This window comes from Physeter macrocephalus, chromosome 7, assembly GCF_002837175.3.
Source record: "Physeter macrocephalus isolate SW-GA chromosome 7, ASM283717v5, whole genome shotgun sequence".
NCBI classification, from domain to species: domain Eukaryota; kingdom Metazoa; phylum Chordata; class Mammalia; order Artiodactyla; family Physeteridae; genus Physeter; species Physeter macrocephalus.
In genome coordinates this window covers 18,047,267-18,074,321 of record NC_041220.1, presented here as the reverse complement: position 1 = coordinate 18,074,321, position 27,055 = coordinate 18,047,267, and the positions used below count along the sequence as shown (strand labels likewise).

Here is a 27,055-nt window from a genome sequence, read left to right as displayed (position 1 = left end):
GTTCCTATGTTGGGTGCATAAATATTTACAATTGTTATATATTATTCTTGGATTGATCTCTTGATCATTATGCTGTGTCCTTTTTTCTCTCTTGTAATGGTCTTTGTTTTAAAGTCTATTTTGTCTGATATGAGAATTGCTACTCCAGCTTTCTTTTTATTTCCATTTGCATGGTATATCTTTTTCCATCCCCTCACTTTCAGTCTGTATGTGTCTCTAGGTCTGAAATGGGTCTCTTGTAGACATCATATATATGGGTCTTGTTTTTGAATCCATTCAGCCAGCCTGTGTCTTTTGGTTGGAGCATTTAATCCATTTACATTTAAGGTAATTATCGATATGTATGTTCCTACTACCATTTTCTTAATTGTTTTGGTTTTCTTATTTTAGGTCTTTTCCTTCTCTTGTGTTTCCTGCCTAGAGAAGTTCCTTTAGCATTTGTTGTAAAGCTGGTTTGGTGGTGCTGAAATGTCTTAGCTTTTGCTTGTCTGTAACGGTTTTAATTTCTCCTTCGAATCTGAATGAGATCCTTACTGGGTAGAGTAATTTTGGTTGTAAGTTTTTCCCTTTTATCACTTTAAACGTGTCTGCCACTCCCTTCTGGCTTGCTGAGTTCCTGCTGAAAGATCAGCTGTTAACCTTATAGGGATTCCCTTGTGTGTTATTTGTTGTTTTTCCCTTGCTGCTTTTAATATTTTTTTCTTTCTATTTAAGTTTTGATAGTTTGATTAATATGTTTCTTGGCATGTTTCTCCTTGGATTTATGCTGTATGGGACTCTCTGTGCTTCCTGGACTTGATTGACTATTTCCTTTCCCACATTAGGAAAGTTTTCAGTATAATCTCTTCAAATATTTTCTCAGTCCCTTTCTTTTTCTCATCTTCTTCTGGGACCCCTATAATTCGAATGTTGGTGCATTTAGTGTTATCCCCGAGGTCTCTGAAACTGTCCTCAATTCTTTTATTCTTTTTTCTGTTGTGCAGTATTTATTTCCACTATTTTATATTCCTGGTCAGTTATCCGTTCTTCTACCTCAGTTATTCTGCTATTGATTCCTTCTGGAGAATTTTTTTTTTTTCTTTTGTGGTACACAGGCCTCTCACTGCTGTGGCCTCTCCCATTGTGGAGCACAGGCTCCGGACGCGTAGGCTCAGCAGCCATGGCTCACAGGCCCAGCCGCTCCACAGCGTGTGCTATCTTCCCGGACCGGGGCACGAACCTGTGTCTCCTGCATTGGTAGGTGGACTCTCAACCACTGCGCCACCAGGGAAGCCCCCTTCTGGAGAATTTTAAGTTTCATTTATTGTGTTTTCCATCATTGTTTGTTTGCTCTTTAGTTCTTCTAGGTTAAACATTTCTTGTATTTTCTTCATTCTGTTTTCAAGATTTTGTATCATCTTCACTATCATTGCTCTGAATCCTTTTTCAGGTAGACTGCCTATTTTCTCTTCATTTGTTTGGTCTGGTAGGTTTTTACTTTGCTCCTTCATCTGCTGTGTGTTTGTTTGTCTTCTCATTTTGCTTAACTTACTGTGTTTGGGGTCTCCTTTTTGCAGACTGCATGTTCATAGTTCCCGTTGTTTTTGGTGTCTGCCCCCAGTGGCTGGTGGACCAATGTCCTGAACTCGGCTCTCCCACCTCAGAGGCTCAGGACTGACACCCGGCTGGAGCACCAAAACCCTGTTACCCACACGGGTCAGAATAAAAGGGAGAAAAAGAGAAATAAAGAAAAAAAAAAAAAATAAAGTTATGAAAATAAAAAATTAAAAATAATTATTTAAAATAACAAAAATTAAAAAGTAATAAATGCAAAGAAAGTAAGAAGTAAAGAAGAGAGCAACCAAGAAACAAATCCACCATTGATAATAAGTGCTAGAAACTATATCGGTGTCTGTGATCTTATTATGATTTTAGGCAGCCTTTCTGCTAGTGGGTGGGTTTTGTTCCTGTCTTGCTAGTTGTTTGGCAGAGGCTCTCCAGCACTGTAGCTTGCTGGTCGTTGAGTGTGTTGGCGTTGAGATGGAGATCTCTGGGAGATTTTTGCCATTTGGTAATACGTGGGGCTGGGAGGTCTCTGGTGGACCAATGTCCTGAACTGGGCTCTCCTACCTTAGAGGGACAATCCTGACACCTGGCTGGAGCACCAAGACCCTGTTATCCACACGGGTCAGAATAAAAGGGAGAAAAAGAGAAAAATAAAGAAAAAAAAATAAAATAAAGTTATGAAAATAAAAAATTAAAAATAATTATTTAAAATAACAAAAATTAAAAAGTAATAAATGCAAAGAAAGTAAGAAGTAAAGAAGAGAGCAACCAAGAAACAAATCCACCATTGATAATAAGTGCTAGAAACTATATTTTTAAAAAAAGAACAAAAAAAAACAAAAACAGAAAACGGACAGAGAGAACCATAGGACAAATGGTAAAAGCAAAGCTATACAGACAGAATCACAAACAGAAAGATACACATGCACACTCACCAAAAGGGAAAAGGGAAAAAAATATATATATATTATTGCTCCCTAAGTCCACCCTCTCAATTTGGGATGATATATTGTCTCTTCAGGTATTCCACAGATGCAGGGTACATCAGGTTCATTGTGGAGATTTAATCTGCTGCTCCTTAGGTTGCTGGGAGAAATTTCCCTTTCTTTTTTTTGTTCGCACAGCTCCTGGGGTTCAGCTTTGGATTGGCCCCGCCTCTGCCTGTAGGTCACCTGAGGGCGTCTGTTACTGCCCAAACAGGACAGGGTTAAAGTAGCAGCTGATCAGAGGGCTCTGGCTTACTCAGGCCGGAGGGAGGAAGAGGAATGGAATTCAGGGCGAGCCTGCAGTGACAGAGGCCAGCGTGACGTTACACCAGCCTGAAGTGCACCGTGTGTTCTCCCAGGGAAGTTTCCCTGGATCATGGGTCCCTGGCAGTGGTGGGCTGCACAAGCTCCTGGGAGGGGAGTTGTGGATAGAGACCTGTGCTTGCACACAGGCTTCTTGGTGGCTGCAGCAGCAGCCTTAGCATTTCATGCCCATGTCTGGGGTCCGCACTGATAGCTGCAGCTCGCGCCCGTCTCTGGAGCTTGTTTAGGTGGTGCTCTGAATCCCCTCTCTTCGCACCCCCTGAAACAGTGGTCTCTTGCCTCTTAGTCAGGTCCAGACTTTTTCTTGGACTCTTTCCCGGCTAGCTGTGGTGCAGTAGCCCCCTTCAGTCTGTGTGCACACAGCCAACCTCAGTCCTCTCCCTGGGATCCGACCTCTGAAGCCCCAGCCTCAGCTCCCAGCCCGCACCTGCCCTGGCAGGTGAGCAGACAAGCCTCTCGGGCTGGTGAGTGCTGGTCGGCACCAATCCTCTGTGCGGGAATCTCTCCGCTTTACTCTCCGCACCCCTGTTGCTGTGCTCTCCTCCATGGCTCTGAAGCTTCCCCCCCACCCACCCACTGTCTCCATCAGTGAAGGGGCTTCCTAGTATGTGGAAACTTTTCCATCTTCACAGCTCTCTCCCAGAGGTGCAGGCCCTATCCATATTCTTTTGTCTCTGTTTTCTTACTTTTCCCCTACCTAGTTACGTGGGGAGTTCCTTGCCTTTTGGGCTGTCTGAGGTCTTCTGCCAGCATTCAGTAGGTGTTCTGTAGGAGTTGCTCCACATATAGATATATTTTTGAAGTATTTGTGGGGAGGAAAGTGATCTCCGCGTCTTACTCTTCCTCCATCTTGAAGGTCTCCTCCCTGTTAATATCTTTATATGTACTCAGTATTTCACTGTTTATGTTCATTTTCAATATTCTATGCTCCAAGTTTTTATTTCCTCTCCCACAGTGTCTTTTAAATGCCCTCTAATTTAGTTTCATTCATCACCACTCTTCTAGAGTTACATCCTATATACTCTACAGTGACCTCCCTGTAAGTCTCCTCTTAAATATTTGATATAGTAGACCTCTAACACTGTTCATATGTGAGGCATGGCATGTGATAGACACTCAAAATAAGTATTGGTTAACATGCAAATGGAGAAAGAAATAACCTCTCCCTATTTACTGTCTATAACGTTGTAGTAGCTAGATTTATTAACTAGACTGTTTCCTTCTTTGACTCTTCTCCTCCCTCTCTATGTGCAGTCCCCCAAGGTCCAGTCCTTAGTTATTTAGTTTTTCTCTCTCTGTTATCTTTCACTTAGAAAAATCTCAACCTTTGCCTCTGCGTGAATAACTCCATTCTTTTTCTCCAGGCAAGCTTCCTCATGAGCTTCAGTTATATATCTACGATTGTCCTCTAGACACTTCTATTTGGATATCCTGCATCTTTTCACACATAATTTGTTCAAAATCAAGCACAAGATATTCCTCTCCTCCTTCTTTCTGTTTCTTTATTTCCATCATAGTATTACCTTTTTCATAGCCACTTTTCATTTTTATCTTCTTCTAATCACTGTACATACTAAATGTTTATTGCATTTCTTAGAAAATATTCTGAGTTGTTCTTCCTTTCCATTATCCATGTTAGTGAACTCCTTGTTAGTGACCCTGAAACAGCCCATCTTCTAGTCATTTCATCCTATGAACTACTGCCAGAGTTTATTTCTTAAACTGTCTCTTTCTTCATGAATCTCTTTTAGTCAAAAACCTTCAAGAGCTAGACTATGGAAGTGGTTTTCAAAAGCCTTTTAAAAAAAAAATTACTAAACAACTTCAGTTAAATAAAATCTTGTATGGGACCGAAACAAATAAAACGGTAAATCTGTAGTTGTTTTGGCTGAAAATATTTAAAGCCTCTTGTATTTGGGCTTTACCTACAAATTGTCCCCTGGGCAGTTCTTTAGAATTTCTGGTACATTTTAGAATACAATTTGAAACCTATGGCCTCTAGTACAAAATCTTTATTTAGGATTTAGGCCCTGTTCCATTTAACCAATCTGTTTGCTACATAAAACTTTTTCCATGTAAATTTGTGCCTTGACTTCTGTCATGTTTAGTGCCCAGAATGCTGTTAAACCACCTTTCTGCTTCTTTAAATCTTATTCATATCCCCAATGCAGTTCAGTCATCACCTCTTCACTGAACATGTGAATGAATATGTAGGAATAAAAGAGTTGGGAATCTTTTTTCACTAAGTAGATATATTTTGAGGGGGTACTGTTTTATTTTTTTGGAAATTACTTCTTATTTGCATTTAATTATTACATACACAGAGGTCCGTGCAGGCGTATCTTGGAGATATTTCAGGTTTGATTCCAGACCACCACAATAAAGCACATATTCCAATAACGGGAGTCACAGAAATTTTTTGGTTTCCCAGTGCATATAAAAGTTATGTTTACACTGTACTGTAGTCTATTAAATGTGCAATAACGTTATGTCTAAAAAAATGCACATACCTTAATTTAAAAATACTTTATTGCTAAAAGATGCTAAACATCTTTTGAGCCTTCAGCAAGTCATACTCTTTTTGTTGGTAGTTGGTATAGTGTCTTACCTTGATGTTGCCTGCTGACTGATCAGGGTGGTGGTTGCTGAAGAGCTACGTGGCCATGGCAATTTCTTCAAATAAGACAACAATGAAATTTGTTGCATCAATTGACTCTTCCTTTCATGAATGGTTTTTCTATAGCATGCGTGCTGTTTGGTAGCATTTTACCCACCATAGAACTTCTTTCAAAATTGGTGTCATTCCTCTCAAACCCTCCTGCTGCTTTGTCAACTAACTTTATGTAATATTCTAAATATTTTCTTATCAAAATTTCAACAGTCTTCATATCTTCACCAGGAGTAGATTCCAAAGAAACCACTTTCTTTGCTCAACCATAAGAAGCAACTCCTCATCCATTAAAGGTTTACCATGAGACTGCAACAATTCAGTCATCTTCAGAATCCATTTCTAATTTTAGTCCTCTTACTATTTCCACATCTGCAGTTTCTTCCTTCACTGAGTCTTGAATCCCTCAGTCATTCACTTTCTTCCAAACTCCTGTTAAGGTTGGTATTTTCACCTCTTCCCATGTATTACAAATATTCTTTTTTTTTTTTTTACAAATATTCTTAATGGCATCTAGAATGATGAACACTTTCCAGAAGGCTTTTAATTGAGCTTGCCCACATCTGTCAGAGGACTCACTCTCTATGGCAGCTAGATCCTTTTGAAGTATATATTTATATTTTGACTGCACCTTGCAGTCAAAAGATCCTTGCAGGATCTTAGTTCCCTAACCAGGAGACTGGGGGTCAAACTTGGGCCCCCCTGCAGTGGAAGCATAGAGTCCTAACCACTGGACTGCCAGAAAACTCCCAAAATATATTTATTAAATAATAAGACTTGAAAGTCAAACTGACTCCTTGATCCGTGGGCTGCAGAATGGATGTTGTGTTAGCAGCCATAAAAACATCATTAATCTCATCGCACATCTCCATCAGAGCTCTTGGGTGACTAGGTACATTGTCAATGTGCAGTAATATTTTGAAAGAAATATTTTTTTCTGAACAGTAGGTCTCAGCAGTGGGCTTAAAATATTCAGCAAACCATGTGGTTAACAGATGGGCCATCATCCAGGCTTTGTTATTCCATTTATAGAGCACAGGCAGAATAAATATAGCATAATTCTTAAAAGCCCTAGGATTTTTGGAATGGTAAATGAGTATTGGGTTCAACTTAAAGTCACCAGGTAATTAGCCCCTACAAAGAGAGTCAGCCTGTCCTTGAAGCTTTGAAGCCAGGCATTGACTTCTCCTCTCTAGCTATTGAGTTGGCCAAAAAGTGCCTTCAGTTTTTAAGTAAAAATAAAAGACACGTTTTTCATTTTCACCAAGAACTTTATTGACCAACATATCTGCCCTTTTGTTCCACTACCTTCTGCCATTTTTCAGGCAACTTCATAATTCCAACTTCCCAAAACTTTTTATCTTTTTGAGCAAAGAACTGTTCCAGGTGCCTTTTACAGTCTTCCAGGGAATTGAAATTTTTTCCATTAAGATAAGTTTGTAAAGACCAAAATAAGTGGAAATCCAAAGGTGAAATGTCTGATGAATACGGCGGATGAATCAGAACTTCCCAGCCAAGCTGTAACAGTTTTTGCCTGGTCATCAAAGAAACATGTGGTCTTGTGTTATCCTGATGGAAGGTTATGTGTTTTCTGTTGACTAATTCTGGACGCTTTTTGTCAAGTGCTGCTTTCCGTTGGTCTAACTGGTAGCAATACTGCTTGCAATTAATCATTTGGTTTTCCGGTAGGCACTCATAATAGAGGACTCCCTTCCAATCCCACCATATACACAATATTACCTTCTTTGGATGAAGACCGGCCTTTGGTGTGGTTGGTGGTGTTCATTTCACTTGCCCCATGATCTCTTCCATTCCACATTAATGTACAGCATCCACTTTTTATCGCCCGTCACAATTTGTTTTAAGAATGGAACATTTTCATTACGTTTAAGTAGAGAATCACATGTGGAAATATGGTCAAGAAGGTTTTTTTCACTTAACTTATGTGGAAACCAAACATCATAAGTGATTAATATAACCAAGCTGGTGCAAATGGTTTTCAATGCTTGATTTGGATATTTTGAGTATGTCGGCTGTCTTCCACGTGGTATAACATTGATTGTTCTCAATTAATGTCTCTTTTTGATTGCTATCAGCTTCAACTGGTCTACCTGACTGTGGAGCATCATCCAGCGAGAAATCTCCAACATGAAGCTTCACAAACCACTTTTGACACGTTCAGTCAGTCACAGCACCTTTTCCATACACTGCACAGATCATTTTTTTTGCGTTTCAGTTGCGTTTTTACCTTTCTTGAAATAATAAAGCATAATATGCCAAAAATGTTGCTTTTTTCCTTCCATCTTCAATATTAAAATGGCTACAGAAAAATTTACCAATTTTGATAAGTCTTTTTAAAATGTGTGCTGATATGACAGCTGTCACATACAATCTAACAAGATTGTTTTGAATGAAGTTAAAGACAACTAAGTGCTACTAGAACCATCTTACGGAAAAAAACCGAACGAAACTTTTGGCCATCCCAACGTGAAAGTCCTCGATGGTATCTTCTTCCAAAAGAGGGCTGTTTTGTCTACAGTGAAAATCTTGTTTAGTGTAGCCACCTTCATAATTATTATAGCTAGATCTTCTGGATAACTTGCTGCAACTTCTATATCAGCACTTGCTGCAGCTTCTATGTCAGCACTTGCTGCTTCACCTTGCACTTTTATGTTATGGAGATGGCATCTTTACTTAAACCAACATTTGCTAGCTTCAAATTTTCATCTGTAGCTTCCTCACCTCTCTCAGCCTTCACAAAATTGAAGAAAGTTAGGGCCTTGCTCTGGATTAGCCTTTGGCCTAAGGGAATGTTGTGCCTGGTTTGATCTCTACCCAGACCACTAAAACTTTCTCCATATCAGAATTAAAGCTGTTTTGCTTTCTTATTATTCATGTGTTCACTTGAAGAGCACTTTTAATTTCCTTCAAGAACTTTTCCTTTGCATTTACAACTTGGCTGACTAATATTTAGTGCCAGAGGCCTAGCTTTTGACCTAGCTTTTGACATGCCTTCCTCACTAAGTTTAATCATTTCTAGCATTTGATTTCTAGTGCCCCATGGTAGGGGTACTACTTGGCCTAATTTCAATTTTGTGTCTCAGGGAATAGAGAGACCCAAGGACAGAGAGAGAGATGGGGAAGCAATCAGGACACACACAACACTTATGAATTAAGTTTGCTGTCTTACATGGGCACAGTTTGTGCTACCCCAAAACAATTACAAAAGTAATATCAAAGATCACTGATTATATATTACCATAACAGATATAATTTTAATAATGAAAAAGTTTGAAATATTGTGAGAATTATGTGAACAAATGCTATTAGAAAAATGGTGCTGATAGGCTTGCTAGAGAAGCAGGGTTGCTACAAACCTTGAATTTGTAAAAAAACACAGTATCTGAAAAGTGCAGTAAAGTGAAGTGCAATAAAATGAGGTACGCTTGTGTTTTATGCTTATCATATTTCAAATCCCTGAACTGAATGACTTTAAGCATTCAAAAGGATGGGTTCAAGAGTGATGCTAAATACAAATGTTAAGATAATAAATCTAAGAATAATATCCATGTGACCAAAATCAATAATTTAAAACATGCTTTATTATTTTTACATTTGTTTTCTCTTAGGGCCTGCAACGTACAATCCTGTTTTGAAGAAATCTTGCTCCGTACCCTTATTTGTTAAAGCCTCAAAGCGTTTTAAAGATTCCAAAGAGATTACTCCTGGTCCAGCGACATATGAGGTTTGTCAATGATATTTCTCTTTTAATATAACACAAGAATGGAAAAATTTCCAGAAAGTACTGGAAATGTCTTCATTAAAGTCCTTTCCATATGTTCTATTCTTATTACTAACCAAAATCTTTTGGCTAAGAAAGGCTTTTTTAAAGATAAATTCTGACATTTCTGAAAGAATTATTTAAGAATTTAAGAATTATTTAACAATTTATCTATAAATAGTCTCTATAGCACAAATATATATAATTTCTATATCCCTGCAACTCTAAATATTTACTTGTTTACATACACAAATTGAAATAGAAATTTCCAAATGTTTATTGAAATCAAGAATTTATTAGAGTGCTCAGAAGAAGAAAGCCCTGTGGATCCAATAAAACCAGGTATTGATCTTTTATTTTCTTTTAATAAATGCAGGTGGTTTAGATTCATAATAAATAAATGTCTCATTATGCTCTGGGTCTTCTGATTGTAAGGAGGAGGTTTAAATAAACTGCAGGGTTTTAGAAATTGTGTTCACTCTAGGCTTTTATTCCCCATTTGGTGTGAAAAGGTTTTCCCATTGGCTGATAGCAATTAAGAGTGCAAACCATAATGAATGTTCTTATTTGGGTTAGTTAATGACAAATTTATTTTTATTGAATGTATGTTTTTCTACTTATTCAAAATGTCATAATCCAAAGAATTTTTCAGCATTCTGTCAAAAGCACATTTATAATATAATATCAGAAAAGGAAGAAAAAGAAAATCAAATGAATAATGAAAGACTTGTTATTTTACTTGTTGGCTGTTGATTCCCCCAAAATATCACTGTTACTTTCTACTGATAAGCAAATCTAATTTTATAAGACTTACTTCACAAAGGGAAAATCTGCTAGACAGAGTCTTAGTAGTAGTTCAGAAGGTGAAAGTCAAGGGAGGATACATTATATATATACAGTGTTTTAGGGCCTTGGCTCTGTAATGTAAGGCAAGTCTTGCAAATTGGGAACTGATAGAGATTTGGCAAAGTTTATGACATATTTACTCTTGATTGTTGGGTACAGTGAGGAAAGGTCTTTAAGCCAGTATTGATCAGTAAACTATTAGTCTTAATAAGATAGATATTATAGATGTTCATTTGATCATATTAAATCATAGAAAATCTTTAACTGATTGCTTCTCCACTACTTTTTAAAACTGGTTTTAATGGTGTCCACAAATGATAAATGCCAGTAAATCTGATGTTATTCTTTTTCATTTTGTGCTACATTTGTCATAGAAGATGTACCCACTAGTATTCCTAGTATTTAAAGATGCTATTGCTTTTTCTTTCACTAAGATTTTATGATTTATATTTATACTTTCTCAGTCATTTATTGTGGAATATTATTTTCCATGTCAGAAAAAAAATTTATGGATTTAATAATGAGGTTTAATTAGGGTAATGCCTAAAATGTCAAACTAATATATATTATATAGTAGATAATAATACTGCAGTAGAAGGCTAATTTTCTGTTGAGGACTGTCTGTAATTTTTTGTCTTTCCAACACCACTTGTTTCTGTTTAATTAAAAACATTTTTTGAACAAATAATTTTCTTTCATAATTTTTCTTCTTGAAAGGAAAAGTTACTTCTTTTTTTAAACATCTTTATTGGAGGATAATTGCTTTAAAATGGTGTGTTTGTTTCTGCTTTATAACAAAGTGAATCAGCTATACATATACATATATCTTCATATCTCCTCCCTCTTCCATCACCCTACCACCCTTCCTATCCCACAGCTCTAGGTGGACAGAAAGCACCGAGCTGATCTCCCTGTGCTATGCGGCTGTTTCCCACTAGCTATCTGTTTTACATTTGGTAGTATATATAAGTCCATACCACTCTGTCACTTCATCCCAGCTTACCCTTGCCCCTCCCTGTGTCCTCAAGTCCATTCTCTACATCTGTGTCTTTATTCCTGTCCTGCCCCTAGGTTCTTAAGAACCTTTTTGTTTTTGTTTTTTTTTAGATTCCATATATATGTGTTAGCATACGGTATTTATTTCTCTCTTTCTGACTTACTTCACTCTGTATGACAGTCTCCAGATCCATCCACCTCACTACAAATAATTCAATTCCGTTTCTTTTTATGGCTGAGTAGTACTCCATTGTATATATGTGCCACATCTTCTTTATCCATCCATTTATCGATGGACACTTAGGTTGCGTCCATGTCCTAGCTATTGTAACTACAGCTGCAATGAAGAGTGTGGTACATGACTCTTTTAAATTACGGTTTTCTCAGGATATATGCCCAGTAGTGGGATTGCTGGGTCGTATGGTAGTTCTATTTTTAGTTTTTTAAGGAACCTCCATACTGTTCTCCATAGTGGCTGTATCAATTTACATTCCCACTGACAGTGCAAGAGGCTACAATTTTCTCTACACCCTCTCCAGCATTTATTGTTTCTAGAGTTTTTGATGATGGCCATTCTGACCGGTGTGAGGTGATAACTCATTACAGTTTTGATTTGCATTTTTCTAATGATTAGTGATCTTGAGCATCCTTTCGTGTGTTTGTTGGCAATCTGTATATCTTCTTTGGAGAAATGTCTATTTAGGTCTTCTGCCCATTTTTGGATTGGGTTATTTGTTTTTTTGATATTGAGCTGCATGAGCTGCTTGTATATTTTGGAGATTAATCCTTTGTGAGTTGATTCGTTTGCAAATATTTTCTCCCATTCTGAGGGTTGTCTTTTGGTATTGTTTATGGGTTCCTTTGCTGTGCACAAGTGTTTAAGTTTCATTAGGTCCAATTTATTTATTTTTGTTTTTATTTCCATTTCTCTAGTGGGTGGGTCAAAAAGGGTCTTGCTGTGATTTATGTAGTAGACTGTTCAGACTATGTTTTCCGCTAAGAGTTTTATAGTGCCTAGCCTTACATTTAGGTCTCTAATCCATTTGGAATTTATTTTTGTGTATGGTTTTAGGGAGTGTTCTAATTTCATTCTTTTACATGTAGCTGTCTAGTATTCCCAGCACCACTTACTGAAGAGGCTGTCTTTTCTCCATTGTATATTCTTGCCTCCTTTGTCATAGATAAGGTGACCATATGTGCGTGGATTTATCTCTGGGCTTTCTATCCTGTTCCTTTTATCTATATTTCTGTTTTTCTGCCAGTACCATACAGTCTTGATTACTGTAGCTTTGTAGTATAGTCTGAAGTCAGGGAGCCTGATTCCCGCAGCTCCGTTTTTCTTTCTCAAGCTGAAAATTTTTGTACCTCTTTTGTAAAAAGTGCCATTGGTAGTTTGATAGGGATTGCAATGAATCTGTGGGTTGCTTTGCGTTGTATAGTCATTTTCACAATGTTGATTCTTCCAATCCAAGAATAGAGTATATCTCTCCATCTGTTTGTATCATCTTTAATTTCTTTCATCAGTGTCTTATATTTTTCTGCATACAGGTCTTTTGTCTACTTAAGTAGTTTTATTCCTAGGTATTTTATTCTTTTTGTTGCAGTGGTAAATGGGAGTGTTTCCTTAATTTCTCTTTCAGATTTTTCATCATTAGTGTGTAAGAATGCAAAAGATTTCTGTGTATTAATCTTGTATCCTGCTACTTTACCAATTTCATTGATTAGCTCTAGTAGTTTTCTAGTAGCATCCTTAGGATTCTCTGTGTATAGTATCATGTCATCTGCAAACAGTGACAGTTTTACTTTTCTTTTTTGATCTGGATTCCTTTTATTTCTTTTTCTTCTGTGATTGCTGTGGCTAAAACCTCCAAAATTATGTTGAATGATAGTGGTGAGAGTGGGCAACCTTGTTTGTTCCTGATCTTAGTGGAAATGGTTTCACTTTTTCACCATTGAGAACAATGTTGGCTGTGGGTTTGTCATACATGGCCTTTATTATGTTGAGATAAGTTCCCTCTATGCCTACTTTCTGTAGAATTTTTATCATAAATGGGTGTTGAATTTTGTTGAAAGATTTTTCTGCAACTATTGAGATGATCATATCGTTTTTATCCTTCAATTTGTTTTATGGTGCATCACATTGATTGATTTACGTATATTGAAAAATCCTTGCATTCCTGAGATAAACCCCACTTGTTCATGGTGTATGATCCTTTTAATGTGCTGTTGGATTCTGTTTGCTAGTATTTTGTTGAGGACTTTTGCATCCATTTTCATCAGTGATATTGGCCTGTAGTTTCTTTTTGTAACATCTTTGTCTGGTTTTGGTATCAGGGTGATTTTGGCCTTATAGAATGAGTTTGGGGGTGTTCCTCCCTCTGCTGTATTTTGGAAGAGTTTGAGAAGGATAGGTGTTAGCTCTTCTCTAAATGTTTGATAGAATTCACCTGTGAAGCCAGTGAAGACATCTGACCCTGGGCTTTTATTTTTTGGAAGATTTTTAATCACAGCTTCACTTTCAGTGCTTCTGATTGGTCTGTTTATATTTTCTATTTCTTCCTGGTTCAGTCTTGGAAGGGTGTGCTTTTCTAAGAATATGTCCATTTCTTTCAGGTTGTCCAATTTATTGGCACATAGTTGCTTGTAGTAATCTCTCATGATCATTTGTATTTCTGCAGTGTCAGTTGTTAGTTGTCCTTTTTCATTTCTAATTCTGTTGATTTGAGTTTTCTCCCTTTTTTTCCTTGATGAATCTAGATAATGGTTTATCATTTTGTTTATCTTCTCAAAGAACCAGCTTTTAGTTTTATTGATCTTTGCTATTTTTTCCTTCATTTCTTTTTCATTGATTCCTAATCTGATCTCTATTATTTATTTCCTTCTGATAACTTTGGGGTTTTTTTGTTATTCTTTCTCTAATTGCTTTAAGTGTAAGGTTAGGTGGTTTATTTGAGATTTTTCTTGTTTCTTTAGGTCGGATTGTATTGCTATAATCTTCCCTCTTAGAACTGCTTTTGCTGCATCCCATAGGTTTTGGCCGTTGTGTTTTCATTGTCATTTGTTTCTAGGTATTTTTTGATTTCCTCTTTGATTTCTTCAGTGATCTCTTGGTTATTTAGTAACGTATTGTTTAGCATCCATGTGTTTGAATTTTTTACAGATTTTTTCCCTGTAGTTGATATCTATTCTCACAGTGTTGTGGTCAGATAAGATATTTGATATGATTTCAATTTTCTTAAATTTACCAAGGATTGATTTGTGACCCAGGATATGATCTCTCCTGGAGAATTTTCCATAAGCACTTGAGAAGAAAGTGTATTCTGTTGTTTTTGGATGGAATGTCCTATAAATGTCTATTAAGTCTATCTTGTTTAATGTATCATTTAAAGCTTGTGTTTCCTTATTTATTTTCATTTTCGTTGATCTGTCCATAGTTGAAAGTGGGGTGTTAAAGTCCCCTACTATTATTTTGTTAATTGAAAATTCTCTAGAAGGAATCAGTAGCAGAATAACTGAGGCAGAAGAACGGGTAAGTGACCTGGAAGATAAAATAGTGGAAATAACTGCCACAGAACAGAATAAAGAAAAAAAGAACGAAACGAATTGAGGACAGTGTCAGAGACCTCTAGGACAACATTAAAACACCAACATTCAAATTATATGGGTCACATAAGAAAAAAAAAGAAAGGGACTGAAAAAACATTTGAAGAGATTATAGTTGAAAACTTCCCTATTATGGGAAAAGAAATAGTCAATCAAGTCCAGGAAGTGCAGAGTCCCATACTCCGTAAATCCAAGGAGAAACATGCCAAACACATACTAATCAAACTATCAAAAATTAAATACAAAGGAAAAATATTAAAAGCAGCAAGGGAAAAGGGACAAATAACGTACAAGGGAATCCTGACAAGGTTAACAGCTGATCTTTCAGCAGAAACTCTGCAAGCTAGAAGGGAGTGGAAGGACATATTTAAAGTGATGAAAGGGAAAAGCCTACTAGCAAGATTACTCTACCCAGCAAGGATCTCATTCAGTTTTGACAGAGAAATTAAAACATTTACAAACAAGTGAAAACTAAGAGAATTCAGCACCAGCAAACCAGCTTTACAACAAATGCTAAAGGAACTTCTCTAGCCAGGAAACACAAGAGAAGGAAAAGACCTACAATAACCAATCCAAAGCAATTAAGAAAATGGTAATAGGAACATAACATATCGATAACTACCTTAAATGTAAGTGGATTAAATGCTCCAACCAAAAGACATAGTCTGGCTGAATGGATACAAAAACAAGATCTGTATATATGCTGTCTACAAGAGACCCACTTCAGACCTAGGGACACATACAGACTGAAAGTGAGAGGATGGAAAAAGATATTCCATGCAAATGGAAATCAAAAGAAAGCTGGAGTCGCAATTCTCATATCAGACCAAATAGACTTTCAAATAAAGACTATTACAAGAGACAAAGAAGAACACTACATAATGATCAAGAGATCAATCCAAGAAGAAGATATAACAATTGTAAATATTTATGCACCCAACATAGGAGCACCTCAATACATAAGGGAAATGCTAACAGCCATAAAAGGGGAAATCGACAGTAACAAAATAATCATAGAGGATGTTTATCTCATCTTTTATTTCTTATATGTGTCTTAGTTTTTGGAGTACAGGTCTTTTGCCTCCTTGCGTAGGTTTATTGCTAGGTATTTTATTCTTTCTGATGTGATGGTAAATGGGATTGTTTCCTTAATTTCTCTTTCTGATCTTTCATTATTGTTGTATAGAAATGCACAATATTTCTGTGTATTAATTTTGTATGCCACAACTTTAACAAATTCATTAATGAGCTCCAGTAGTTTTCTACCAGCATCTTTAGGATATTCTATGTGTAGTATCATGTCATCTGCAAACAGTGACAGTTTTACTTCCTTTCCAGTTTTGATTCCTTTTATTTCTTTTCCTTCTCTGCCATGACTAGGACTTCCAAAACTATATTGAATAAAATTGGCAAGAGTGGACATTCTTGTCCTGTTCCTGATCTTAGAGGAAATGTTTTCAAATTTTCACTGTTAAGTATGATGTTAGCTATGGGTTTGTCATATATGGCTTTTATTATGCTGAGGTATCTTCCCTCTATATCCACTTTCTGGAGATTTCTTTTCAAAAATGGGTGTTGAATATTGTCAAAATATTTTTCTGCATATATTGAGATGATCATATAGTTTTTATTCTCCAATTTGTTAATGTGGTGTATCATACTGATTGATTTCTGGATATTGAAGAAATCTTGCATCCCTGGGATAAATCCCACTTGACCGTGATGTATGATTCTTTTAATGTATTGTTGGACTTGGTTTGCTGGTATTTTGTTGAGGATTTTTGCATCTATGCAGAAGCTTTTTAGTTTGATATAGTCCCACTTGTTTATTTTTGCTTATACTTTTGATGTCATATCCAAAAAATCTTTGTCAAGACCAATGCCAGGAAGCTTTTCCCTATGTTCCTTCTAGGAGTTTTATGGTTTCTGGTGTTCTATTTAAGTCTTTAATCCTTTTTTTTTTTTTTTTTTGCCGGACACGGGCCTCTCACTGTTGTGGCCTCTCCCTCTGCAGAGCACAGGCTCCGGACACGCAGGCTCAGCGACCATGGCTCATGGGCCTAGCTGCTCCGCAGCATGTGGGATCTTCCTGGACCGGGGCACGAACCCGTGTCCCCTGCATTGTCACGCGGATTCTCAACCACTGCGCCACCAGGGAAGCCCTTTAATCCATTTTTGAGTTAGTTTTTGTGAATGGTGTAAGATATGAGTTCTAGTTACATTGTTTTCCAAGTGTGTATCCAGTTTTCCAACCATCATTTATTGAAGATAATATACTTTCCCCCTGTGTATTCCTGGTACCCTTGTCAAAGATTATTTGTCCATATATGAAACAGGTCATTTGTGGGTTCTCAATTTTTTCCATTTTTTATGTGCCTGTTTTTTACGCCAGTTTTTTATTACTATAGCTGTGTGATGTAGTTTGAAATCTAAAAGTGTGATGTCTCCAGCTCTGTTGTTCTTCCTCAGGAGTACCTTGGCCACTCAGGGTCTTATATGGATCCACACAGATTTTAGGATTTTTTTTCTGTTTCTGTGAAAGTGCCATTGAAATTTTGGTACAGATTTTATTGATTCAATAGATGACTTAAGTAGAATGGTTATTTTAATATTACTGATTCTTTCAATCCACGAACATGGGATATCTTAACATTTATTTGTGTCTTCTTCAATTTCTTTCATTGATGTCATAATTTTCAGTGTACAGTTATTTTATCTCCTTTGTTACATTTATTCCTAAGTATTTTATTAGTTTTTATGCTATTATAAATGGGATTGTTTCCTTTATTTGTTTTTTAGATAGTTTTTTGTTAGTTTATAGAAACATAATTGACTTTTATATGTTCATGTTTTTATTCTGCAACTTTACTGAATTCATTTATTATTTCTAACAGTTTTTTGTGGCATCTTGGGAATTTTCTGTAAGTTTATGCAAACAGAAATAGTTTTACTTTTTCCTTTACAATTTGGATGACTGTTATTTCTTTTTTTGTCCAATTGTTCTGGCTAGGACTTCCAGTGCTATGTTAAATAGGAGAGGTTAGAGTGGTCATCATTGTCTTTTTCCTGATCTTAGCAGAAAAGCTTTCAACTTTTCACTGTTGAATATGATTTTAGATGTCAGTTTGTCATGTTTATTATGTCAAGGTACATTCATTCTATACCCAATTTGTTGAGAGTTTTTTCAATGAAAGAATGTGGAATTTTGTCAAATACTTTTTCTGCATTGAGATGATCATATGATTTTTATTTTTTATTGTGTTAATGTGGTACATCACATTTATTGATTTGTTTATGTTGAACCATCCTTGCATCTAAGGGATAAATCCCATTTGCTCATGGTATATGACCCTTTTAAGGTGCTGCTGAATTTGGTTTGCTAGTATTTTGTTGAGACATTTTGCGTGTATATTCATTAGGCATATTAGACTGTAGCTTTTTCTTTTTGTAACCTTCTTCTCTAGCTTTGTTGTCAGGGTAATGCTGGCCTCATAAAATGAGTTTGGGAGTATTCTGTCTTCTTCAATTGTTTGGAAGAGTTTGAGAAGGATTGATGTTAATTCTTTAAATGTTTGGTAGAATTCACCACTGAAATCATCTGGTCCTATTCTTTTTGGAAAGCTTTTAATTACTGCTTCAATCTCAGTCATTATGTTTTTATGCAGATTTTCTGTTTCCTTATGATTCAGTCTTGGTAGGTTGTATGTTTCTAGAAATTATTTATTTTTTCTAGATTATCCAGTTTGGAGGTGTACAGTTGTTCATAGTAGTCTCTTATGGTCCTTTGAATTCCTATAGTATGAGTTGTAGTATCTCCTCTTTCATTTATGATCTCATTTATTTGAGTCTTCTCTCTTTTTTCTTTGTCTAGCTAAAGGTTGGTCAATTTTCTTTATCTTCTCAGAACACCAACTGTTTGTTTTATTAATCGTTTCTATTGTTTTCTTGGTCTCGATTTCATTTCTGCTCCGAAATTTGTTACCTCCTCCTTCCTTTTACTAACTTTGGACTTAATTTGTTCTTCTTTTTCTAGTTCTATAAGATGTAAATTTAGTTTATTTATGACTTTTCTTTTTTTTTTTTTTTTTTTTGCGGTACGCGGGCCTCTCACCGCTGTGGCATCTCCCACTGCGGAGCACAGGCTCCGGACGCACAGGCTCAGCGGCCACGGCTCACGGGCCCAGCCGCTCTGCGGCATGTGGGATCCTCCTGGACCGGGGCACGAACCCGTGTCCCCTGCATCGGCAGGCGGACTCTCTACTGCGCCACCAGGGAAGCCCCTTCTTTATTTCTTAATGTTGGCATTTGTTCCTCTAAACTACTTTCAGTACATCCCATAAGTTTTGGTATGTTGTGTTTCCATTTTTTTGTTTTGTTTTGTTTTAAGATTTTTTTTTCCACACTGCACTACTTGCAGGATCTTAGTTTCGTGACCAGGGATTGAACCCATGCCCCTGCAGTGGAAGCATGGAATCCTAACCACTGGACTGCCAGGAATTCCCTCAAGATATTTTTTGACTTCCCTTTTGTTTTCTTTTTTGACCCATTGGTTATTTAGGAATATGTTGTTCAGTTTCCACATATTTGTGAATTTTCCAGTTTTACCCCATTATTGATTTCTAGTTTCATACCATTGTGGTCAGAAAGGATATTTTGTATGATTTCAGTCTTCTTACATTTGCAAAGGTTTGTTTTGTGACCTAACATGATTTCTCCTCTAGACTGTTCAGTGTTCCCTTGAGAAGAACATGTTCTACTCCTGATAGATGGAATGTTCTTTGTATGTCTGTTAAGTTCATTTGTCTAAGATGTATTTTAAGTCCATTGTTTCTTCATTGATTTTCTATCCATTTTTTGAAAGTACAGTATTGAAGTCCCCTACTATATTTGTATTGTTGTCTATTTCTCCCTTCAGATGTGTTAAATTTTTCTTAATACATTCAGGTGCTCTGATGGTGGGTGCATATATATTTACACTTGTTATATCCTCTGGATGAATTGACCCCTTTTTCATTATGTAATGACCTTTGTTTCTTTTTACATTTTTTGACTTAGAGTCAATTGTATCTGATATGAATATACCTCTTCCTGCTGTCTTTTTGTTTCCATTTGTATGGAATATCTTTTTCCATCCCTTCACTTTGAGCCTATATGTGTCCTTAAAAGTGAAGTGAGTCTTTTGTAGGAAACATATAGTTGGGTCTTATAATTTTTATCCATCCAGCCCCTCTATGACTTTAGGTTGGATAATTTAATTCATTTACATTTAACTTAACTGTATATGGTAAGGGCTTACTAATTCTATCTTATTGTTTCCTAGCTGTTTTGTAGTTTCCTTGTTTCTTTTTTCCTCTTTTGATTAAGTACAATGCTTGCTTATGATAGGGACTCAATAAATATTTGTACAATTTTTGAATGATTTTAACTTTTTTTCCATGCCATGTTACTAGTTAGATATTTTATAACTTAATTCTGATCTTTAGTACCATCTACATTTTTAATTCTACTCTTGCTTTTTTTTAAGACTATTTTTTAAAGAGCAGTTTTAGTTTTACAGCAGACTTGTGAGCGAAATACAGCTATTTCTTATGTACTCCCTGTCCTGTACATGCATAGCTCCCCCATTATGTACGTTACTCATGGGAATAGTACTTTTGTTTGTTTGTTTGTTTTTGTTTAACCAAGGATGAACCTACGTTGACACATTATAACCACCCAAAGCCCATGGTTTACCTTAGGGTTCACTCTAAGTTTTGTATATTCTGTGGGTTTGGGCAAATGCATAATTATAATACCATCATTATAATATCATACAGAGTATTTTCACTGCCTTAAGAATATTCTGTTCTCTGCTTATTCATCTCCCTATCCATTATGACTGGTTATCCATTGGCAACCACTGATAATTTCCTTACCATATGTGGCTCCATTTTCCATGCTTAGTATATTATACATTTTTATAAAATTACATTTGAGAAATAATTCCACTGCTTAAAGTTAAAAAGAAAAATTTAAAGCCACAGTTATAGAGAAAAGGTAGGTTCACTGGATTAAGAGAAAACTTAGTCTCAATCTCACTTCAGTTATTTAATAACTGAGATATAAGGATCAAAAACTACTAAAAATGTAGCACAAAAAATGTACGAAACATTTATTGCAGTACTTGACAAATAGTTGATCCGTAAATTGTAGTTATTATTACCATTACTAGTATTTCATGGCCATATTCATTTATTTCTAGTTTATAAATATGAACACAGTCTGGCCCAGGCTCTGAGAATCTAAACATGAAAAATCTTTATTCTCAAATATGTAGCAATCTGGTATGGAGAAAAAAATCATATAAATATTTTAATGATAATAAAATCATTATTATATTGGAATAGGTGAAAGGTACCAAGATGTAAGTTAATCACATGGAGTCAGGAAATCTTCAGAAAGCATTTTATATGAAATATGAGATTAATGGGAGTTTTCTATTCATACAAGCTAAGGGAGCATGTTCTAGACAAAATAAATGATATATGCAAACCCAAAGAGACACTAGAGAATAAAATATTCTTGGCAAACTTTTATTGTCAGTATTGCTAAAATGCAAGATGGATGACATGACATTAGACAGGTAAACAATACTGGATAACAAAGTATATTAAACAATATGCATCTTTGGCTCTTTTCCCCTTAACTATATGTAGACACTCATGATTTCTGAGTAGAGGTATACTGTTATATATTAATATAAATAAGCAAAACCCAGTTTTAACTTCTTAATATTTTAAAATATTATTTAGCCTTATTTTCCCTTGATAAATTGCTAATAAAGAATGATAAAGTTGATTTAAATTTTACCGTTTTGGGATGAAGGTTTGTTCTTGTTTATTTCCAAATACCCATATTATCTATGTAGAAAATATTTTGTTGTAGCTGTAAAATGTATTTATTTTAAAATGTGATTTAAACTTCTGTTTTTAAAAACCCAACTTTAAAGTTTGTGGGATAGTATTTCATATTCTTTGGAAATGTGATTTAAACTTTTGTTTTAGAAATCAGTTTTGCACTTCGATTGTAAAGGTTGTAGAACATTACTTAAAACCCCAAAGTGAATGCTTAAAAGGTAACTGTCATTTGCCATTCCCCCAAAAAGGTCTTTGACTCTCCATGGACTATAATTTCAGTTTAATTCTCCCCCTTCATTTCTGCTCACAGAACTCTTGATATTCCTCTGAACTTCCTAAGTTACTAAGTTGTGGGAGACTTGTTAAGATCTGTCCCAGAAAATCTATTTTCAACCTATTGTATTAGGTCTTGACATGCCTATCAGAGGTGTAATCTGCTGAATTATGTCCTGAAAGGATCCCAGGTTAATCGTGTTACTAGTTATCATATTGAAATAGAAGTGGATCTCCAAAGATCCCTAAGGACTAGTTTCAACCTAGAAAAATTGTCTGGGTGATTATATATTATGGATCATTCTCATGAAATCCATAAGCCCTTTAAAAAAAAGCAAAATATTGCATGCTCATACACTTGGATATTCTTCTGGGGATAGTTTTCATAATATCCTCAAAGGGAACTGTAACTCCCACCCCAAAACTAAAAATACAAAATTTAAGAATCATTGCTTATTACCAAAAAATACCTTTATCTCCTCATAATTCAGAGAAAGAGCAGAGAATCACAATTTCTACCCTACGCGAAGCAATGCTATCACGAAAAGAATGAAGCTCTGGCCATACTAATTGCCATAACTGCAAACCTCTTTCCTATATATGTATTCTTGATTTACCACAGAACTTATTAATGGAATTATCTATCTAAAATATTATTAAAACTGGGAAAATTACACATTATATTTTGCATAGACAGTGGAGTACTCTGGTCAAAAATGTGGGTGAAACATATGATTTTTGCAGTGGCACTGAGTGATAGTTTAAATGTAACAGTATCAAAAATACTAAAAGTGTAAAGGAACCAGGTCCCTATCTATTTAACCTATTTTTATTTCAGTCAGTGTTATTTTAATGGATTACATTTAAATATATTCTTTTTTGTGTGTTTCAGCATGTTAAAGACATGTAAGCCATCACTACTTTTATTACCAAAAAGTGCTTTTGCCTAAGGTATAATTTAAGGGTCTATGAAGGCAGAAAAAATCTTACACAAATGAAAATTATGTGCTTTTCTACGGTCTTGTTCTGATTGCAATGTAGAAGTTTCATTATTTGTTCAAAGTGGTATTTCAACTTTAACTTCTTGATAAATAACCATGATTGTAGCTAAGGAAAATATACTTTGTAAGCAGTTACCAAATTCTTATCCCTGGTTATCATAATAACTCATATTTTCATTTTCATAATTTCCTAAAATGTAAACTTTATTTTACCAGGCCATAGCATCTTGTTTTTAAGTCGAGGTTTGTGGATTAGAATCATTGTTAGAGGAGAATCAGTAATAATAAAGGTAGTAAGGAAAATAGGCTTTGCTTTGAATTCTCAACAGTAAAATCATTAGAAATACCAAGTATTTTCTTCTCCAAGAAAGTCAGAGATGAGTTTCGTGTCCTCTTTGACAGTTAAAACAATTATTTACTGACAAGTGCTAAAACGTATGCCCTTTCTTTCTCCTGATAATTACCTTGTTCCAAGGATGATGCCCCTTAAGGTTCAGTGTGCTTCTTCTCTTAGCCTTTACTACACTTATTATATTCTGACTGGATATTGGCACCTAGTGCAGTAATGTTTCATCTTCACTGATTTTGTCATTGATGTTGACCTAATCATTCCTGGAGCAATTGACATTGACCTGTTTATGTTCATGTTCAATAGTTCTTCTCTTAAAGAAAAGGGGGTATGGCTACAAAATAATATATCCTTTCACTCAAAGGTTTTCAGAGTCCCAAGTTATGTTATTTGCTTTGATCTTTCTTTTTCTGCCTTAGCACCTTTCTTTCTTAGCTCTAGAAGTTGGAAGATAGAAATATTAATGGATACTGTAAATTAATAGCCACGTGTATAAACTAATGCCAGCTATGTTCAGCCAGGATTGCTTAAAAAAGCTAGGGTTCCCTAACCTCTCTCTTCCTTCAGAGTGAGCTCTCTGCTCACCAGATATTTTACAGAGGGATCTATTAAATTATTAGTTTCTTCAATATTGGTTAAGAATGTTAGACCTTGTATATCCATATCAGTTTTTTTTTTGTTTTTTTCTTTGTGGTATGCAGGCCTCTCACTGTTGTGGCCTCTTCCGTTGCGGAGCACAGCCTCCGGACGCACAGGCTCAGCGGCCATGGCTCACGGGCCCAGCCACTCCGCGGCATGTGGGATCTTCCTGGACCGGGGCACGAACCCATGTCCCCTGCATCGGCAGGCGGACTCTCAACCACTGCACCACCAGGGAAGCCCCATATCAGTTTTTATAATCATTATACATCAGGAATAGTCCTTGATTTTTATATAAAGAGGACCACCTACTGACTACTGTTGGTGGTCTTAGATTAGTACTGACTTGTCCAGATTCATATTTTTCCCCTAAGAACTAGAATAGGCCACCTTCTGGCTACCTCCTGTAGGAGTGGTCTTAAAATCTTGTAATATAGTCTATTTTGTCCTCTGGAAAACATTAATTTCTTCAGAATTGACTCTCATATGGTAGCTTGAATTTAATTAGCATTAATCTGAAATATATGTCATTCTGAATAGCTGTTGTCAGTAAAATGTAAAAAAAAAAATACTATAATTTACTGGGAAAAAAGGCGATGGTAGTATTCACCCTGTAAAAGTAAAGTGTTACTTTTATATTCCTAATTATTGGAAGCTTTATTTAAAAAGTGCTGGCCTAGAAAAAGTACTAATGCTTCAGTAACTGCTTTATTAATTGAAATATCCTTGAAGTGTAAAATTAGTTATAAGCACTCTCAAACCCTGAAATATTAGAATTTTAGAGAAAATATTTCCAATTTTAAGACAAAAGAAAAACTGAAGAATTTTAATGGGTATTATTTTGTGCAAAATAAAATTATGGAGAGAGAAGATATACATGGTTTTGGCATTTTCTCTCCTTATGAAATTTTAAGGTGTCAAAGTTGATGATCGGAATTCTCTTTTTAACGTATTTTCATGAAAACTGAAGAATTCCCAAGTAAGACTCCCCTTGAGAGACTTGTGTCTTAAATGGAATTAAATGGTTAAAAACTAAATAGAGTTCTTAAGGGTTATTTTCTTTAATATTATCACTTCCAAACATCTCTACAATTAAATTATACTATCATGTAATGTCTATTACTGTTTCGTATTATTATTATGTTTTCATTTTTTTGTTCCAAAAAGGAGACGTCTTCCTAAACTTTTCTAGCAAATACACTTTTTAATATTCATACAAACTATCTATCTACTTCCCTATTTGAAAGTTACTCATTTTTGTATATAAAATAGCAAGTATTAGAACCACCATCAATTACTGCAATATTTTCCCCTGGCAAGAATAAATAAACATTTACACTTGAAAGAGAGAAGAAGAGAGAAAAGTAAATCTCCTAAATGTACTTTTCACATATAAATGACAGTTTTAAACAATACCTTTTTCTATGTATGGCACATATCGCTTTATATTTGATCAAAATACTTATCAGTTTTTTGATGATAAGAAGGAAGATGGGGATATAGTTTCTTACAAATGCAAAGAGTTTCATGTTATTTATTTTAAATCCTCAAATGCTTTTCTCTCAATCTTGTATTATTTCCTTTTGGTGGACATAAGGTTAACTAAGAAAGTAAAACTAACACCAGACACCATATTCAGATGCATTTAAAATTTGTTTATTTAGCTTTTTTTGGTGAGTAAAGTGTACTGTTCAGTGCTAGGTGAATAAGTAGTCAAGCTTTAAAATTTTGTTTTACTTCTGTAGCAGAAAATAGACCCATTGATAAAGATATATATTTATGTATATCTTCCTGATCTCTGTTCTGAGTGAAAGACGTTCGATTAGATTTCCTGGTGTAATAAATAGTTAATGATTATTTGTTGAATTAGTAAATGTGCTGCCAATTTATCCTGTAGTATTAAATTCTTAATTTCTTCAATATTCTGTAAGACTATTACTACCTTCATTTCTGTATATTCAATAATTTTAGTTGACTGCTGAGAGATAAGAGGCATATATGGCCTGTATTTATTTTATTGAAATATAGTTGATATACAATATTATATGTTACAAGTATATAGTGTAGTGATTCACAATTTTTAAAGGCTATACTCCATTTTTTTTTAACATCTTTTTTGGAGTATAATTGCTTTACAATGGTGTGTTAGTTTCTGCTTTATAGCAAAGTGAATCATTTATACATATACATATGTCCCCATATCTCTTCCCTCTTGCATCTTGCTCCCTCCCAATTTTTACTTATTATAAAATATTGGCTGTATTCCCTGTATTGTACAATATATCCTTGTAGCTTATTTTATTTTATTTATTTATTTATTTATTTTTTATTCAAACAAAGTCACAAAAATTATAATCATCCTCATCAGTTCACTCAGTCCCAAGTAATTAATTTTTTTTATCTTGATCTTTCATTAGCACTTTTATGAATTCGCAGTATAGTCAGTTACCAGAAACCTGTACTTGTCAGAGTCTTTTCCATGAATTCCTTGAAGATGAAACCCTTTTATAGGAACATTTTTGCGAAAGCATCAGAGTACACCCAAAACTGTCTGTAAATGACAAAAGATTTAAAAATGACCACGGTTAAAGATTTGATGAAAATTCATAATGCAATTGACAAGGAAATTTAGTTATTTCTGAGATATACATTTTAAATTAATGACTAGAATTAGACTTATAACATTATACCAGAACATATAAGATTTTTAGAAATTTCATGTAATGTCTGAAACATTTATATTAACATATTTCCATACAAATAACCCAAAGAAAGTTTAGTATTAGTTGTTTTTTTTGTCTCAACTTCTGCGCTGCACACCAGTTCATCTGTACCATTTTTCTAGGTTCCACATACATGCGTTAATATACTATATTTGTTTTTCTCTTTCTGACTTACTTCACTCTGTATGACAATCTCTAGATCCATCCACGTCTTGACAAATGACTCAATTTCGTTCCTTTTAATGGCTGAGTAATATTCCATTTCGTATATGTACCACATCTTCCTTATCCATTCGTCTGTCAATGGGCATTTAGCTTGCTTCCAAGACCTGGCTATTGTAAATAGTGCTGCAATGAACATTGGGGTGCATGTGTCTTTTTGAACTATGGTTTTCTCTGGGTATATGCCCAGTAGTGGGATTGCT

At 35.3% G+C, this 27,055-nt stretch overlaps 1 protein-coding gene across 1 annotated transcript in view; it reads left to right on the top strand.

The window, feature by feature from the left end:
* The window catches only part of STPG2 (sperm tail PG-rich repeat containing 2), a 628,041-nt gene that overhangs the window by 314,306 nt on the left and 286,680 nt on the right, over positions 1–27,055 (top strand). The window contains exon 11 of the mRNA XM_024126581.2: positions 9,153–9,268. Within this exon, the coding sequence (XP_023982349.2) occupies positions 9,153–9,268 (116 nt within the window). The remainder of the gene's footprint in view (positions 1–9,152; positions 9,269–27,055) is intronic.